General features: G+C 35.5%; 1 protein-coding gene across 1 annotated transcript in view; it reads right to left on the bottom strand.

Moving 5' to 3' along the window:
• The window catches only part of SEMA3A (semaphorin 3A), a 234677-nt gene that overhangs the window by 15065 nt on the left and 199483 nt on the right, over window positions 1–20129 (bottom strand). Inside the window, exons 13-15 of the mRNA XM_027102735.1 lie at window positions 9394–9435; window positions 4998–5155; window positions 2346–2413 (exon numbers count right to left, since the gene is read on the bottom strand). Coding sequence (XP_026958536.1) covers window positions 2346–2413; window positions 4998–5155; window positions 9394–9435 — 268 coding nt within the window. The remainder of the gene's footprint in view (window positions 1–2345; window positions 2414–4997; window positions 5156–9393; window positions 9436–20129) is intronic.

Here is a 20129-nt window from a genome sequence, read left to right as displayed (position 1 = left end):
AGGAATGTTTTTACTACTGCAGAGCTTCTTGAACTATTTTACCATTTCCTCCCATATATCACAAGCATCTACTTGGGGTTGTTTTTATATACACACACAGACTCAGTAACATTGAAACACAGAAATTATTTTTCCTCCCTACAGTATTCATTCCAACTGAAGAATCAGGAGAAAAAAGTTATTCACATTCATTTTACTTTCTACAGCTAAGCAATTCTATATTCCCAAAGTTTATAGGGTTGCACCACTCTAATTTCATCAAAACATAACTTTAAAATCTGAAGCACTCTCCAAAGCCCATTCATTCAACTGTTAATAATATTTATTTATCCACAGCCTCACTTTAAAAAAAAGTATGACTTCGGTCAACTTTTCCTTGTATATATGTACACTCATAATTCCAGCATATATATCACTTTGAAAAAACACTAACTGGGTCTATGAAGGGACTGATTGCTAAAAAAATGGATGTATTAATAAGATATATATATATATATATATATATTTCTCTAGCGATCTTCAAAACATAGCACGGTATCCTACATAAAGTGGTTTGCAACTATAATTTATTAGTTAATTGGTTTATGATATTTCTTAAAGATTCTACTTCTGAATACAATGGTATTAATAACAATGTATGACAAATCATTTTCACAATAAATAACGGATGCTATTTAGATCAAATCTCTATTGAGAAACAAAAGTATGTAAGTATTATGCTATAGCTTGAAATATTTAGATAATTCATTCAACAAATATTTAGTAAATATCTACAATATTCACAATATTGCATCTGTTACAGACCTAGAGATAAAAAAGTGAGCAAAATAGCAAGGTCCATATTGACATGGAGATTAAATCTGATTGGAAATGAGCTCTACTTACATCATCTTGTTTCTTTTACTTCTAGTTAGTTATCATTAGCCTCTCTATATCTAAGCAAATATACTCTTTAATAAAAGGAATATTTCATAATGCTGTATTGTTGAAAAGCTGCTGATCATAATTCAATATTTCTACATGAAATAAATGGAAAACTAGTGGATATTTTGTTGTCCAATTGAAATATGCCATCCGAAAAATTAAATGAGGATGTGTCAACAATGCACTAAATCCGTATAAAGACAAAAACTTATATGCTCCAATCTACTGGTATTTTTTTTCATAATGAGAGCGATAACAGACAGGAAAACAAATAACAGATAAGGAAATTTTGCAAGCAAAATGAATTCAAAATATAGGCCCAATTTGTGGCTACCTGTCTCCTGGTATTGGCATCCCCCAAACAACCGTGTGGACATTCATGAATCACATACCAGTACATGTAGGATACACACAGGGACTTTCAGAAAGTCAACTAGGTTTTGGAATGTTGCTGGGTGCTATTCGTACAGTGTGTTTTCTTTCTTAACATTCATGAACCATGAATGTTCTACACACAGAATTAGTAAATCAAATCCAAGTAAATGATAAAAAATAGTATACCTGCTTTTAAGATTAATGTAAAACGCACCAAAAAAGTTAAAGGATAATTACGTTCAATTACATGTAAAATGTTTATATTTGATATTTTAGCCATTTTTAACTGAGCTGCTCGTTAGCAGTGATGTCATTGCTGAGTTTTCCCAGCAGGGGGAAGCATAGCCTAATTATTGTTTTTGTAAAGGGTTGAAGTGGGGGTGGGGGGGGATGAGCTATACTACCATTTTACTGCGTTTTAAATGAAGATTGGTTGATATTTCATCATTAAATAAGCAACTTGACATTAAATAGGCCTTGACATCATTTAGGAAACATAAAATGAACTTGGTCCAAAATCCCCAGTTCAAGGGACTATCCTACTAAATCAGAGTGAAGACATCCAAACCATCTTCTACTTGAGTAGGATACCCAGTAATAATATACTGGGTCTATATTACGAGTATATTAATGAGTAATTTGCATGGCTTATTTTAAGACTACACTTTCTTCTCTGATATATTTAAATGAATATATTTGCTGCCTACTATTCCCTGGTTGCTACCACATACAAAGCGTGTGCTTAAACTTGACTCCTTTTGGTTAACATGAGAAAATTGAGCATTAAGTCTCGTAAGGGTCTAACATTCTGAATTTATCATACCTACAATAATAAAACATAATTCAGCGCTTTGTGTTCACTGGAATTTTCTTTCTACAAGATTTTCTTTCTCTTCAGTTGCACTTCTCTAAGTATTCTGGCAGAGGTGTATAACTTGTATGCATGTGTATGTATGTGTGCGTATGCATGTGTGCGTATACGCATTATTGCTTATGGTTTTACCCTGGTGTTAGCAAGGTGAAAGATTAAAAATGCTATAACTTACCATGGTGTTGTAAGTCTGAACAGTGAGTCAGCGGATCTCCATTTCTTATATCTTGTCGTCTTGTGCGTCTAAAACAATTATATTTAAAAATTATTACTGTATCTCTATTCCCTCTTCGGAATTTGTCATAAGAACTGAGAAGAGTCAAAGACCCTGGAAGTTTATCAGAAGAGATGCATCTACATCTGCCTAAAAGATTTTTTAAAAGTAGCTCATTATACCTATAACAGTAGTCTGCAAGATGATCAAAATGGAAAATAGTATATAAATGTACTAACAATGAAAAAAAAGTTTTTCAAAGTATTGATAACAGAAAATTCATGGTTTCTTTTTGCTACTGAATGTCAGTCAGTAAGTATCTAACATCTAGAAAATCTAAAATTCTTAATACCTTAAATTCTGAGGAAAAAGCACAAAATATAGAAGAGCAACCCATTTATTCAATGAATAGAATTAAACTTTTTTTCCTAATCTCTAATGAGGGAGTAAGCCTGAAAATTAAAACTCACATGAATGTTCTCTTTCTCTTAATACTTACACATAATTCCTTAAATAGACTTTTGTTAAATTATACTATTAAGACTATGAATTCTACTTGTAAGTTAGTCTTTAATTTTTCTTTTTGGTTGCTATACCAACTTTTTTTTATAAAACATTTCTTTTATGATTACATGGTTTTGATTGCAAACCAATTTACCTGCAAAGTGAAAAAAAGGACAAAAACAACAACAAATACCGTGGAGCAAGGCTCCTCCTTTTATCAGAGGAAGGTGAGAGAGAAGACGAACTTACCTCTAAAAGAAAAGCTAAATTTGCTATAGAACTCAAAATTAATTTCTCCTGCATTCTACTGCTCAGATCATGTTACTTACAGTGCATTCTGGGAGTCCTCTCTCTACACTTGGCTACTGGTTGACTGGGAGGAAGGAGGTTGGCTCCAGCCGTTGTGGTGCCAACTAGATGTGTAGCTGGAGTAGAAGGCTAAAACTGGAGATTGGCTCTGTGTGACTGACTCGAAAAGACTGGGGACACTTGCCCATCTGTTTTCTGCATCTATTTTAATGGGTATTGTCTTGCTGCAAAGTTAGTTACCATCCTTGAAAAGAGCTCTCACAAAGGCCACTGAGAATTGCAAACATGGAATTTGTTACTGTATTCATAAATTTAGAAGTCCCAGGTATTTATAGATTTCTATTTGTAGAACTGGTGAGACTATCAAACAGATGTTGCACATTTCAAAATTGAGCCAACAAGGGAACTTGTGAAACATGAACCACAAAGCATTTGGGAAGGTGTTTTTTATTGCCATTGAAGTTTTTGAAAAATGCCGTCACAAAGAATATATAAATTGTGAGGCCTCTAAACATCCTTTTCAAAGACACATGAAATTGGATTAAGTAAAATCTGCAAGGCACAACAAAAATGTGTTAATGATAATTCCTTCAATCTTGGATTCTAGGTATGCAATAAACACATTTCAAATGTATAATAACATCCAGCTTTTTAACTTATTATAGACGTAGTTATGATCTTATTTTTATCTTCTTTCTCATTAATAAAAGCTTAAAATTCAAATGGATTATTACTAAATTAGGCAATGTTATACATTTTCACATGGAAAGGAAATAATACCCATTTTTAGTTCAAACATGAATTTCACACTTTCAAGCAACATTAAAAGCCCTTTAGAGCTAACTGGTTTTAAGAAGCATAAAACCTTATTCTTAATTAATTTAATTGCTGTGAAAACAGCATATTCCTATTTATTAAATTATCCATGGTTTCTTTGATCAATAACACATTACCTCCACACTAAGTTCTTGTTTTAAATTTAAACTTCCAACAAAGTCAATACGTATATGAAAGTAATACTAACATGTTGTCTAAATTCTGAATATTGAAGGCTTAAGAAAATTGCATATTTATTAAGTGGAATAATAATTTAATATTTAATATTATTTAATATTATTATTAACAAGGTAACTGTGTTTTAATCCATATGGACTGACTATATGAAAGATTTAAGTTGTAGATGATTTAACACTACAGTCAATATTATCTAGTGTGTAATCAAAATATTTAAGTAGATATTAGGGTTATTTCTTTTCCCTAATATTTTTCCAAAACCTTTAAAATGATCCAAATGTTGTAGAACACATCTCATTAGCAATGAAAAAAGCCACGTTCTTACCTTCTTGTAAAACATTAGCTAAGATAAAAAAACAAATTTTACTGCTCCTATAATGCATTGGCTTAATAATGTTAATTTCTATTAAAGGTTTCAATACGTTAATGTGCATACTGTTAATCTTTAGGTTTATATTAGCAAGTATTGTATATTACTTCATCTGCTATTGCTTGTTTCTAAAATACTGGTGAATATCAAGGGGCAAAGGTAGCCTTAAGTGAGTAGTAGAGAATACGTTGAAATGACTATTTTGTCAAATTAAGAAAGTGTTTTTGTTTTTTAAAACAAAAGTAAACCAAGCTTGTGTACAACGTTTAGGAGGTGTCTAAGAGTTCCCTGAAGTATAACACCTCATTTTATTCATCAGAAAAAAGATGATGTATTTATATGAAGAAGTTGTTCCAAAAATGGAATCAGATAAGATAAATACGAAACACTGTGTTTATTTCTAATATTCCTCCTACCTCTTTGCAGTAGGAAAATAGCGAGAGCATGAAGAGCCATCCCAGGCACAGTAAGGGTCTCGGGCAAGGCAGCACTCTGCACAGGCTTTCCCGTAAATGTCGCATCTGTGTAAAGGGAGCTGTGTGACTCCCACAGTAGAGCCGATATATAGTTGTTGCTGTGGAAAGAGTTTACTGTTATGACAAAATCTACCTTGTTTTTCAAATCTATTTTTTTCTTAAAAACAACAACAAAAAAAGGTTCCAGCTTAGCAAAGATGCATTTATATTTGTGGGTTTAAAAACATTCCATTATTGGTAGTTTCTTCAAAGGCCTGGCAGGAAATGTGACCATTTAAAATAGAGCAAGACCAAAATCTAAATAGTTGACTGAAACAGGTATATTTTATAAGTGTAAAACCAAGGGAAGATAAAGGAAGACAGCAATAGTTATATGTCAATTAAATCTCATAAAAATAAAAAATTTTAGACAGTAAGACACTGAGCAATGTAAAGTTCAAACCTTCAGTTTTTGCTCTTAGGTTGCTTTTTAAATTTCTACTGTTTATAGTTTTGATTAATCAGATTATCTACATTGTCATGTATTCTGATTGGTCTTGAGGCAGGGATCTTTTGCTTTTGACTCTTGGGTGCCCTACTGAATTGCCTGTAATGCAGTCTGCCCTCCTATAAGAAGGGAAAGGGTGAAGTTTTGGCACTTGCATTGGTAAGAAGTTTTGCTCAATGCTAAATGTCTTGCCTTTGCACTACCTCCAGGAAGATTACTTTAAACAAAAGTACTCAATTACTTCTCATTCAAAAGATCTCAGGGGAATCAAGTACACTCTGGCTGGTGCCGTGGACTTGAACAAAAAACTCAGGTGTTGTAGGAAAAAGTGGGGTATTGGGCATCAACATACCTGGATCCTAGGTCTTGCCTGACATTAACTCTCTTGTGATCTTGGGCCTTTCACATAATTTTTCTAAGACTTAACTTCCTTATTCATAAAATGAGCATGTTTAACTAGATCTTTAAAGTATGCATCTAGATAAAACGTCTATGCTGCCACTATCTTCAGTGAATTTGAAATTATCAAAGGAGCCAGAATTGGGGGGAAAAAAGCTTTCTAACAGTAACTACTTCAGGATTTCAATACAAGTTAAAAAATACCTTTAACAAAGTTGAACCAATTTAGCATACCAGTTGCAAATTTATGTAAATACAAAATGACATACAAATAAGACTGTTTTGTGACTTTTCTACATTTTACTGTAATTGGTGTCATAGCTCCCTTTCTTGCTTTAGATGATTGAATAATTATAATAAAACATTAAATAAAAGTTGTGAAAATACTGAAACATGACAGTACATATGAAAAAGACCTCAAAAGTGTATTTTAATTTTCCACTATATAAATGAAAATAAGTTACAGAAAAGCCAGTCTCTGAACCATGGTGTGCTCTTTTACTATAACAAATTGTCTAACAGTCAGCAATGGATATAATTAAAACTGCATTTCCAAAAGGCTCTCAAAGATGGGACTACATATGTAAATAGGTATGTTTAAATGAAGATATAAGTAACTATTAGAATCTATGAAATTATTGAGGGTATAAGGAGTACCTTTAGAAAATAATTATATGCTGAAAGCTAACCAACTTACTTATATCTTAATATAAGAAAGGGAAAAAAAGGGGTAAGAAATAATACAATAAAAACTAAATTATTATGGAGGCACATATACTGATTGCTTATTCCATTTCAGTAAGTGAAGAATATTTATAGTACATGAACATAGTATAGTATATAGAATATGGAATATATTACAGAAAATCAACTTCTTACTATATTCACCTTGTATTATTATATTGAAAGATGCTACAAACCATGTCAAATTAAGAAATGGTAGTTAAAGTCTCTGGGAGGAAAAGATGAAGTATTATTAAGTTTTTTGGTTGAGAGAAAATTATATTGATTTGTACCGCTCTTAAAGCATCTATAGAACCTGCATGTGATAACAGTTGATCATAATTTGAAAAATATTAACAGGGAACTTAACTAATGGAAAGAAATTCTTTATTCTTTTTTTCCCCTCCTATTCTTTCTCTCTTCCAAAAGCACCTTTAAAAAAAAAAACTTAGATTGTATTGAAGGCAAGCAATCTCAATATGATAAAAAATGAAACAAATATAATGTTTAAACAACAATTAAACTAGTTAAAATGGGGTAGCAGTTTCTAGAAGCATGGTTGGCATTGGTGAATACAGACATGCCAAACCATATACTGTGGTCATAACTATTTAAAAAGCTACTGACCAAGTTGGTTATACCTAAGAAAAAGATTTCTATGTTTGGCCAATAACTTTTAAGAAGCATGAATGAAATTCATACTTATGGATTTCTGTAAGAATATGGCATTGAGTAGTAAAGGAGTTGTTATCCAAATGATAACATCTAAACCTGTCAGATTCCTTTAGGAGAAAATCAGAGAAATAATACATGAGAAGAATATGAAACCAAAAATATGGCAAATGAAATTATTGTAATGAAAACCTAAAGTGTGATAAAACGCCCCAAATTAAATACAATTCAATGTAGTTTATATTTAACGATTATTCTGCAGTACTATTAATGATTTTCACAATGAATTATGCTATTTAAATGAAATATGGGGGACGCTTGCAGGCACCACTGAGCATAATCCAGTCACCAGTAAATAACCTGACGTGCTTTTTCTGCCCAATTTAACATCACCACAGGCTTTCTCACTAACCTCCTTAACAAGTTGTGGTTCATAGCAGGAGATGAGCCCACTTAACCAGAAAATTAGTTGCAACACTGCTTCTCCCTCATGAAACTACTGCCTCAGTTTTAAAATTTCCATGAGCATAAATGAAATTGAGTCACATCTGAATGAAATCAAACTCCAGTCACATCTGAATGGAAATGAAACTCCATCTGATGTTGTGAAAATTTTCCAGTAATGAAAAATGAAGGCTAGGGACACTTTCTTCTAACATAGTATTTTAGGTTGATAAATTGTTTGTATTTGTTTTTTGGTGAAACATGTTACATTTAATAGGCAATTCTTAAGGTAGGTTTAAACATGTTAAAAACAGAAAGAAATGTTTTACAAAACTAGATGCAATGTAATTAACGTTGACAAAGAAGTCTAGCAGAAAATAAATAAATAATTTAAAAAATCATTACAGGAAAGAATATCCTGGTCTAGCTACTATCCTGGAAATCCCCGGATTTCCTTGCCAACATTTGACAATTTTTAGATTACAAGAACAGGTGAACACACACTTACGAAGTGTAAGATGACAGTATCAGGTCAATAATATCTGCACTCTGGATTTCTCTAAATAACTTGGAGATTATCAATCTACTTTGATATGAATGTGTGGAAAGGATATATACTGAGTTTCAGTGGCACAGTATTTTAGCATCCTGTATGAGGAATAATGTATGGTCAGAGATACAACATGTAAACAGTTAAGAAATAAGAGTCACCAAATCATTCTCAGATTCAATAATTTTGTATATAAGTTTTCATACAAAACTTGTATGTAAGTTTACAGTGAGTAAAGGGCTCCCTACTCCTTCCTGGCTTTCTCTTCTAGGTTATTTAATAATTAATTTCAACTCAGGATCCAAGCCATTTTTTTCTTTTTAGTTACCTTTGATATACTGGATAGAAAGGCTAGGTAACATTTATGTGGAAAAGGTAATTCATTAGAAGTTAAAATTATATTTGTTTTGCCCATATCATTTAGCATTTAGAAGTCATTTGTGTTTCTTAAGAGTCTTGCCAAAGCATTCATTCAACGTGAATGAAAAGACTTAATTTAACACGCTGCCCTTAACCTTTGAATCCATGGAGTTTAATAACATCATTTGGCAGCGACCATTTTGCTGCTTCCCTTTTATATTTAGCCAAACTAAATGTTTTCTCTAGCACACAATACTACTGAAAAAGTAAAATTAACTTTTAAGTAAAAATCCTCCAAAAATATATAGTCCAGTGCATAATTTTATTACCCTATATAATGTATTCTGTTTATACATACAAATTAAATTATAAATTTATTTATATTCTGAAATATTCACCAATGTTATTTTAAAGGATAGACAGATGAAAATAATTACTGAGTAAATTATATTATAATGACCAAAAAAGAAATGCTATAAATGAAAATTTACAACAAATAGTGATCTAAGAAATATATTTATAGGACATATATGAGACTGGTCAAAAGCACGAGGGCAATGAAAATTATCTTTAGTTTCCTACTAGTTATTGTAAGAATTTTTTCTCTTGTTTTTTGAACAATTGTTAATAAATCCATAAAATCTGATGGAACATATTTATCTATTTGAAACATAAAATTAACAAAATATAGAATATAGTACCTGCTTAGTGGAAAGCTCCATTGCTGAAATAGCAGTTGGTTCCTAAAGAAGAAAAACAAAATGTGAATTGTTTAGTCAATTAGAAAAGTCATAAAATACCAACATAAATTTCCAGAAAGATAACTTCAGTGCCTGTAAGAAGCACTATAACTGGGAAATAAGACATGTAAAAGAAATTGCATAGACAAGTGTTGTATGTATGGAGCAGACAATAAGTGCATCCTCCAGTTAACGACCATCAGGAACATACCCATGAATCAGGCTGGGTTTATTGCCCACTGTTCATGGGAAGCTCAGTAAGAGAGGGATGGAAAGGACTTATACGTTTTGGGCTTGTGTTAGGTAACTTAAGGAAGGGTTCCAGGAAGTAGGGCTTTGCTTTGCATTGGATGCTGTCAAAAAGCAGAGGTAATTCTATGATTCGGTATCTTCATAAGTCTTATTTAGGAGGGAAAAACAGAGTGAAGCTAAAGTAGCGATAGGTAAAGTAGCAATCACTCACTAGGGCAGAGTAGGGAGATATCTGGTCATTTTTATGGTTTGGACAACGTTTACATTCTTTTCTGTGTTTAGATATTCAGACATGATTACAGAATGGTCTTGCCTTTTTTTTTTTTTTTTTTTTTTTTTTTTTTAAAATATTTTTAAAGATTTTTTTTTTTTTTTTTTTTTTTTTTTTTTTTTTGATTCATAATGGTCTGAGAATGGCCCCATCTGATGTTGGGGATCTGTGAAAATTTGTATGTTCAACTGGAGAACACCAAGACCATGGCATACGTGAGACTGTCAGGGCAGCTCCTAATAGCGCCAAGGATGAGCTGAGAGTACTAAGCTGGTTTCCAGCTGTCAAGAACTGTGAGAGCTCAGTTGGGATGAGATAATTTCTTTATTATTAAAATGACTAAGACGCAAAGACCTACACTTCAGGTCTCTGCTGGAGAACATAATCTCTTTAATTTCTATCAACTGGCTAATCTAGAGCAGTCATGACTAGGGAAGTAATCACCAATATACTTTGCTAAAGTGTTCTGCTAAAGCTTATCATAAACCTATGTATGCTGCATAAATAAAGACTGTTCTTTGAATAACTTAGACCACCAAAAGGCTATTCACCTGAATGTATTCGCTTATACTCTTAGATTCACTTTCATTTAACTGTGCTCCATCCTATGTCTCATCAATGACAAACACAACTCTAAGAAGAGATGGCTGGGCGGTTTCAGAGACAGCTGATGACAAAGAGGCTTAGGTGGGAAGAACAAAATCCTGAAAGGTCTCTCTGTGTAGGTGACTGAAGTTAAGCCCTGAAGAAAGGGTAAAGAGTTGCACTCTGGGGTCAAATGTACGGGTTCAAATAGTAGTAACACAAACTTGGCCAGAAGTGTGATATTAGGTGTGGTATAGAATCTCGAATTTAGTTTTCTCATCTGAAAAATGAATACAATGGTACCTTCCTCATAGGACTGCTAAGACGATTAAATGAATTAATAAATATAAAATACTTTACAAATTTGCTCATCACATAGTGTTTATTCAAATCTCTCCTCTTTCAAACGCACAACATACACACTCAACACGTGCACACAGACACACTCCCATATCCTTTCCTTGCTTTAGTTTTTCTCTTGAGTGCTTATCACTATCTAGAAATACATATATATGACATTTACGCATATATATGATTTATATATGACCTTTATCTTGAGTCATATAGGTAGAGGAGGTGAGTTTCCTCTGATAGCTCAAAGCTCTTATCTGAAGGTAGGGAGTAAGAGTAAGGAACTAAGGATTGAGAGGAGGGAGGAAAAGTCAATAAAAAGTAGGTCATGTAAGTACCACTGAGACAAAATCTGAGGATAGTAGACAATGACTCTCAAAACTATCCACTGAGGCTTGTACCAAGAAAAGTTTTATATATATATATATAAATATGGAAATATTCCATTACTCTTTGGATGCCCACAGGGTTGTTAAATCTCCCACACCCTCAGTTGTGACTCTTGCTTGCCCTTCTGCCTGTCAGGGAAGTGCTGGGGCAAAAACTGAAAGACACACAGTGGGAATTAGAGGTGAGGTTGACAGGATATGAGGACAGCAGCAGAGGCATCTCACGTTTTCTTTTTTTTTTTGAATTTATGAATTTTATTTTTTTATACAGCAGACTCTTATTAGTCATCCATTTTATACACATCAGTGTATACATGTCAATCCCAATTGCCCAATTCATCACACCCCCACCCCCACCCCCCGCCGCTTTCCCCCCTTGGTGTCCACACGTTTGTTCTCTATGTCTCTGTCTCAATTTCTGCCCTGGAATCCGGTTCATCTGTACCATTTTTCTACATTCCACATATATGCGATAATATACAATATTTATTTTTCTCTTTCTGACTTACTTCACTCTGTATGACAGTTTGTAGATTCATCCACGTCTCTACAAATGATCCAATTTCATTCCTTTTTTATGGCTGAGTAATATTCCATTGTATATATGTACCACATCTTCTTTGTCCATTCATCTGTCGATGGGCATTTAGGTTGCTTCCATGACCTGGCTATTGCAAACAGTGCTGCAATGAACGTTGGGGTGCATGTGTCTTTTTGACTTATGGTTTTCTCAGGGTATATGCCCAGTAGTGGGATGGCTGGGTCATATGGTAGTTCTATTTTTAGTTTTTTAAGGGGCCTCCATACTGTTCTCCATAGTGGCTGTATCAATTTACATTCCCAGCAACAGTGCAAGAGGGTTCCCTTTTCTCCACACCCTCTCCAGCATTCGTTGTTTGTAGATTTTCTGATGATGGCCATTCTAACTGGTGTGAGGTGATACCTCATTGTAGTTTTGATTTGCATTTCTCTAATAATTAGTAATGTTGAGCAGCTTTTCATGTGCTTCTTGGCCATCTGTATGTCTTCTTTGGAGAAATGTCTATTTAGGTCTTCTGCCCATTTTTGGATTCGGTTGTTTGTGTTTTTAATATTAAACGGCATGAACTGTTTATATATTTTGGAGATTAACCCTTTGTCTGTTGATTCGTTTGCAAATAATTTCTCCCATTCTGAGGGTTGTCTTTTCATCTTGTTTATGGTTTCCTTTGCTGTGCAAAAGCTTTGAAGTTTCATTAGGTCCCATTTGTTTATTTTTGTTCTTATTTCCATTACTCTAGCAGGTAGATCAAAAAAGATCTTGCTGTGATTTATGTTGAAGAATGTTCTATGTTTTCCTCTAAGAGTTCTATAGTGTCCGGTCTTACATTTAGGTCTCTAATCCATCTTGAGTTTATTTTTGTGTATGATGTTAGGGAGTGTCCTAATTTCATTCTTTTACATGTAGCTGTCCAGTTTTCGCAGCACCACTTATTGAAGAGACTGTCTTTTCTCCATTGTATATTGCTGCCTCCTTTGTCATAGATTAGTTGACCATAGGTGTGTGTGTTTATCTCTGGGCTTTCTATCCTGTTCATTGATCTATATTTCTGTTTCTTTGCCACTACCATGTTGTCTTTTGATTACTGTAGCTTTGTAGTATAGTCTGAAGTCAGGGAGCCTGATTCCTCCAGCACCATTTTTTTCCCTCAAGACTGCTTTGGCTATTTGGGGTCTTTTGTGTCTCCATACAAATTTTAAGAGTTTTTGTTCTGGTTCTGTAAAACATACCATTGGTAATTTGATAGGGATTGCACTGAATCTGTAGATTGCTTTGGGTAGTATAGTCATCTCCACAACATTGATTCTTCCAATCCAAGAACATGGTATATCTCTCCATCTGCTGGTATCATCTTTAATTTCTTTCATCAGTGTCTTATAGTTTCTGCATACAGGTCTGTTGTCTCCTTAGGTAAGCATATTCATAGGTATTTTATTCTTTTTGTTGCAATGGTAAATGGGAGTGTTTCCTTAATTTCTCTTTCAGATTTTTCATCATTAGTGTATAGGAATGCAAGAGATTTCTGTGCATTCATTTTGTATCCTGCAACTTTACCAAATTCATTGATTAGCTCTAATAGTTTTCTGGTGGCATCTTTAGGATTCTCTATGTATAGTATCATGTCACCTGCAAACAGCGACAGTTTTACTTCTTCTTTTCCAACTTGTATTCCTTTTATTTCTTTTTCTCCTCTGACTGCCATGGCTAGGACTTCCAAAACTATGTTGCATAATAGTGGTGAGAGTGGACATCCTTGTCTTGTTTCTGATCTTTAGGAAATGATTTCAGTTTTCCACCATTAAGAATGATGTTTGGGGCTTCCCTGGTGGCGCAGTGGTTGAGAGTCCACCTGCCAATGCACGGGACACGGGTTCATGCCCCGGTCCGGGAAGATCCCACATGTTGCAGAGCGGCTGGGCCCGTGAGCCATGGCCGCTGAGCCTGCACGTCCAGAGCCTGTGCTCTGCAACTGGAGAGGCCACAACAGTGAGAGGCCCGCGTACCGCAAAAAAAAAAAAAAATCGCGAAGGAATGATGTTTGCTGTGGGTTTGTTGTATAGGGCCTTTATTATGTTGAGGTAGTTTCCCACTATGCCCACTTTCTGGAGAGTTTTTATCATAAATGCGTATTGAATTTTGTGAAAAGCTTTTTCTGCATCTGTTGAGATGATCATATGGTTTTTATTCTTCAATTTGTTAATATGGTGTATCACATTGATTGATTTGCGTATACTGAAGAATCCTTGCATCCTTGGGATAAATCCCACTTGATCATGGTGTATGATCCTTTTAATGTGTTGGTGGATTCTGTTTGCTAGTATTTTGTTGAGGATTTCTGCATCTATATTCATGAATGATATTGGTCTGTAATTTTCCTTTGTAGTGTGTCTTTGGTTTTGGTATCAGGGTGATGGTGGCCTCAAGAATGAATTTGGGAGTGTTCCTTCCTGTGCAATTTTTATTTATTTATTTATTTATTTATGACTGTGTTCGGTCTTCGTTTCTGTGCATGGGGTTTCTCTAGTTGTGGCGAGCGGGGGCCACTCCTCATTGCGGTGCGCGGGCCTCTCACTATCACGGCCTCTCTTGTTGTGGAGCACAAGTTCCAGACGCGCAGGCTCAGTAGTTGTGGCTCACAGGCCTAGCTGCTCCGCGGCATGTGGGATCTTCCCAGACCAGGGCTCGATCCCGTGTCCCCTGCATTGGCAGGCAGATTCTCAGCCACTGCGCCACCAGGGAAGCCCCCTGTGCAATTTTTTGGAAGAGTATGAGAAGGATGGGTGTTAGCTCTTCTCTAAATGTTTGAAAGAATTCACTTGTGAAGCCATCTAGTTCTGGACTTTTGTTTTTTGGAAGATTTTTAATCACAGTTTCAATTTCATTACTTGTGATTGGTCTGTTCATATTTTCTATTTCTTCCTGGTTCAGTCTTGGAAGGTTATACCTTTCTAAGAATTTGTCCATTTCTTCCAGGTTGTCCATTTTATTGGCATAGAGTTGACTGTAGTAGTCTCTTAGGATGCTTTCTTTTTCTGCCGTGTCCGTTGTAACTTCCTTTTCATTTCTAATATTGACTTGAGTCCTCTCCCTCTTTTTATTGATGAGTCTAATGGTTTATCAATTTTGTTTATCTTCTTAAAGAACCAGCCTTTAGTTTTATTGATCCTTGCTATAGTTTTTTTTTGTTCTATGCCATTTATTTCTGCTCTGATCTTTATGATTGCTTTCCTGCTGCTAACTTTGGGTTTTGTTTGTTCTTCTTTCTCTAGTTCCTTTAGGTGTTAGGTTAGATTGTTTATTTGAGATGTTTCTTGTTTCTTGAGGTAGGCTTGTATAGCTATAGACGTCCCTCTTAGAATGCTTTTGCTGCATCCCATAGGTTTTGGATCGTTGTCTTTTCACTGTCATTTGTCTCTAGGTATTTTTTGATTTCCTCTTGGATGTCTTCAGTAATCTCTTGGTTATTTAGTAACGTATTATCTAGCCTCCATGTGTTTGTGTTTTTTACCTTTTTTCCCCTGTAATTGATTTCTACTCTCATAGTGTTGTGGTCAGAAAAGATGCTTGATAGGATTTCAGTTTTCTTAAACTTACTGTGGCTTGATTTGTGACACAAGATGTGATCTATCCTGGAGAAATTTCCATGTGCACTTCAGGAGAAAGTGTAATTTGCTGTTTTTGGATGGAATGTCCTATAAATATCAATTAAATCTATCTGGTCTATTGTGTCATTTAAAGCTTCTGTTTATTTTCATTTTTTGGATGATCTGTCCATTGGTGTAAGTGAGGTGTTAAAGTCCCCACTATTACTGTGTTACTGTCGATTTCCTCTCTTATAGCTCTTAGCAGTTACCTTATATATTGAGGTACTCCTATGTTGGGTGCATAGACATTTATAATTGTTATATCTTCTTCTTGGATTGATCCCTTGATCACTATGTAGTGTCCTTCCTTTTCTCTTGTAACATTCTTTATTTTAAACTCTATTTTATCTGACGTGAGTATTGCTACTCCAGCTTTTATTGATTTCCATTTGCATGGAGTATCTTTTTCCATCCCCTCACTTTCAGTCTGAATGTGTCCCTAGGTCTGAAGTGGGTCTCTTGTAGACAGCATATAGATGGGTCTCATTTTTGTATCCATTCAGCAAGGCTGTGTCTTTTGGTTGGAGCATTTAATCCATTCACATTTTAGGTAATTATCTATATGATGTTCCTATTACCATTTTCTTAATTGTTTTGGGTTTGTTTTTGTGCGTCTTTTTCTTCTCTTGTGTTTCCCAGTTAGAGAAATTCCTTTAGCACTTGTAGAGCTGGTTTTGTGGTGCTGAATTCTCTTCACTTTTGCTTGTCTGTAAAGCTTTTGATTTCTCCATTGAATCTGAACGAGATCCTTGCCGGGTAATCTTGGTTGTAGGTTCTTCCCTTTCATCACTTTAAGTATACCATGCCACTCCCTTCTGGCTTGTAGAGTTTCTGCTGAGAAATCAGCTGTTAACCTTATGGGAGTTCCCTTGTATGTTGTCATTCTTCCCTTGCTGCTTTTAATAATTTGTCTTTAAATTTTGCCAATTTGATTACCATGTGTCTCGGTGTGTTTCTCCTTGGGTTTATCCTGTATGGGACTCTCTGTGCTTCCTGGACCTGGGTGGCTATTTCCTTTCCCGTGTTAGGGAAGTTTTCGACTATAATCTCTTCAAATATTTTCTCGGGTCCTTTCTCTCTCTCTTCTCCTTCTGGGATCCCTATAATGTGAATGTTGTTGCATTTAATGTTGTCTCAGAGGTCTCTTAGGCTTTCTTCATTTCTTTTCATTCTTTTTTCTTTATTCTGTTCTGCAGCAGTGAATCCCAACATTCTGTCTTCCAGGTCACTTACCTGTTCTTCTGCCTCAGTTATTCTGCTGTTGATTCCTTCTAGTGTATTTTTCATTTCAGTTATTGTATTGTTCATCTCTGTTTGTTTGTCCTTTAATTCTTCTAGGCCTTTGTTAAACATTTCTCGCATCTTCTCGATCTTTGCCTCCATTCTTTTTCCAAGGTCCTGGATCATCTTCACTGTCACTATTCTGAATTCTTTTTCTGGAAGGTTGCCTGTCTACACTTCATTTAGTTGTTTTTCTGTGGTTTTATCTTGTTCCTTCATCTGGTACATAGCCCTCTGCCTTTTCATCTCGTCTATCTTTCTGTGAATGTGGTTTTTGTTCCACAGGCTGCAGGACTGTAGTTGTCCTTGCTTCCGCTGTCTGCCCTCTGGTGCATGAGGCTATCTAAGAAGCTTGTGCAAGTTTCCTGCTGGGAGGGACTGGTGGTGGGTAGAGCTGACTGTTGCTCTGGTGGGCAGAGCTCAGTAAAACTTTAATCCACTTGACTGCTGATGGATGGGGCTGGGTTCCCTCCCTGTTGGTTGTTTGGGCTGAGGTGACCCAACACTGGAGCCTACCCAGGCTCTTTGCTGGGGCTAGTGGCAGACTCTGGGAGGGCTCACGCCAAGGAGTACTTCCCAGAGCTTGTGCTGCAAGTGTCCTTGTCCCCACGGTGAGCCACAGCACCCCCTGCCCCACCTCTGCAGGAGACCCTCCAACACTAGCAGGTAGGTCTGGCTCAGTCTCCTATGGGGTCACTGCTCCTTCCCCTGGGTCCTGATGCACACACTACTTTGTGTGTGCCCTGAAAGAGTAGAGTCTCTCTTTTCCCCAGTCCTGTCAGAGTCCTGCAATGAAATCCCGCTAGCTTTCAAAGTCTGATTCTCTAGGAATTCCTCCTCCCATTGCGAGACCCCCAGGTTGGGAAGCCTGACTTGGGGCTCAGAGCCTTCATTCCTGTGTGTGGACTTCTGTGGTATAAGTGTTCTCCAGTTTGTGAGTCACCCACCCAACAATTATGGGATTTGATTTTATTGTGATTGCACCCCTCCTACCATCTCATTGTGGCTTCTCCTTTGTCTTTGGATGTGGGGTATCTGTTTTGGTGAGTTCCAGTGTCTTCTTGTTGATGACTGTTCAGCAGTTAGTTGTGATTCTGGTGTCCTTGCAAGAGGGAGTGAGAGCACGCCCTTCTACTCCATCATCTTGAACCAATCTCTCATATGTTTTCTTAATTGTTTATCTTCCCCTGGCCCCAGCCCTCCCCACCCCTCTACCGCCCGACACACTAATTTAGGCCCGGGATTTGGGGCTGTTTCGTGCACTGCCACATACCTGGGATTGTTGCTCCTACAGTTGACCCTTGAACAAAAGGGGTTTGAACTTTGTGGGTCCACTTAGATGTGGATTTTTTTCAATTGTAAATACTATAGTACTACACCATCAGCGCTGGATGAATCCATTGATGCAAAACCACAGATATGGAGGGCCAACTGTAAAGTTATACTCAGATTTTTCCCTGCCTGAAGGGTTGGTGCGCCTAACCCCCAAGTTGTTCAAAGGTTAAGTGTAATTTGCAAGTTGTCAATAAATATTTGTTAAATAATGAATGAGTGAATGAATGAATAAATGAATTCCCTACCAATTTTCCCCCTTCTCTCCTACTCTTTTACTCTCCCCATTATACTCTGTTCCGTCAACTGAATTTGTATATGAGATAAAGGAGGCCATCCTTTAAAGGAAGTTTTTCCTTAATCCTTTAAAGTTAGCTGTAATTTCTTTGAAAATAATCTGAATATTCTATACTCACCATCTTTACTTCTTCATGTCCATTCAGTGCCATTCATCCCTCAGCCCACTGAGTCTAGCCCTTACTCTAGAGAGGTGGCCTACGATTCTCAGAAAGAGAAATCACTGATGCTGAATGGAAGCTTTCAGTCTATTATTATTGCTAGAGTTCTTGTTTGATATGGCACTATTGACCAGTCATTTCTTCTTGACTGCTTCCTCCTTTAGATTTCATTATGCCTTGAAACTCTTTATTGACTATTCTCAGCCTTTTTCAGTCTTTTCTATCTCCAGCCATTCCTCATATACTTGCCTTGCCTTGCTGACTCCTTTCCACTCTTCTTTGGATGCCACATTGTTCCTGGTGGGCTTATCCACTCTTGTGGCTTTAATTACCCCCTGAGTACTGCAGAATTGCAAATTTCCACTTTGAACCCTGACATCTAAGCTGAGCACAGAATTTTGTTAACAAATTTAAGACAACCTGCCTGAGACACAAATGAGACAAATGATTTAGAATGTAAATTAATTTGATGGGATAAGTTAGAGATTTCCCATAATTTCCTATTTTCAGAGTTTAATGATATTAAAAATAATTTTCTATAGGAACTGTCAATCATAAAGACAACTATGACGAAAGAAATATCTACCAATTTTCTCTATACAGAAATAAGATCTTTGGAATTTAGTAGCATCAAATCACAAAAATCAAGGGGCCAATTCATCATAGATTTTTAGTTTTAAAAGATAAAACTGACAATTGTATTTAGGTTTACATAATATTGGAATAAGTGAACCCAAACAAATAATTCAAAAGAGTTAGGAAAATATTCCATAGCAGCTTCTTCCATTCCAAGAGTTTCACAGGAAAAGTGGTTATGTAAGCAGCTAACTTCATAGGGACTTTCATGAAATAAATTTTATAGCCAAGGTACAAGGAAAGTACTTCTTAGAGAATCAACAGCTAGTATAATTAAAATGAAAGTTAGCTATGTCTCAGTTCTTTTAAAAACTTCAGTGAAACTATATAAAAGTGAAGCTGGTGAATTTTCAGACATTTCACATTCATTGACAATACAAAAAATTAAATGTCTGTAAGGTAGATGGAAATGATCACTTCATACATAAATTGTAAAACAAAACAAACCCCAAAACACAAGAAATTCCATTGTGCCATATTATAATTTTAACGTTCTTCAATTAAGATCCTAGAATCTCTTAATTAAAAGAAACTTATTTTTCAGACCAGGAAAGTAATAACAGTTTGGAATAGGATGTGCTATATGCTGCCTGCGGTTGAATTTTAATAGACAATATATTAAGATGACATCCATTTAAATAAGCTATATTTTTTTCGGAGCCCTAGTTGGTGATGAATACAACTTTCATTTAAAACAGATGTAGCTTCATAAGCATTTTCATGAAACTGGTTTCAAGAGCAAATTTAATTGGAGTTCAAGTAAAAATGAAATTAAAAACTTAGCATCTTTTCAAGATTTTCTATGACTCTAATTTGCTATATATTTTTTTCAGATATTTTAATCTAGTCCTTATTAAACTTGCACACTTGCAGAGCTTTTCAACCTGCTGATCCCAGGAGAATCTGACAGAGCTCCCTGGATGCTACGCATGCTGATGCTCCTTTAGAATGAGTTAA

Source organism: Aethalodelphis obliquidens, unplaced genomic scaffold, assembly GCF_003676395.1.
Source record: "Aethalodelphis obliquidens isolate GAN/ISIS:26980383/991018 unplaced genomic scaffold, ASM367639v1 scaffold5, whole genome shotgun sequence".
NCBI lineage: Eukaryota > Metazoa > Chordata > Mammalia > Artiodactyla > Delphinidae > Aethalodelphis > Aethalodelphis obliquidens.
The sequence above is the reverse complement of the archived record's forward strand: the minus strand, read 5'-3'. Positions and strand labels throughout refer to the sequence as shown.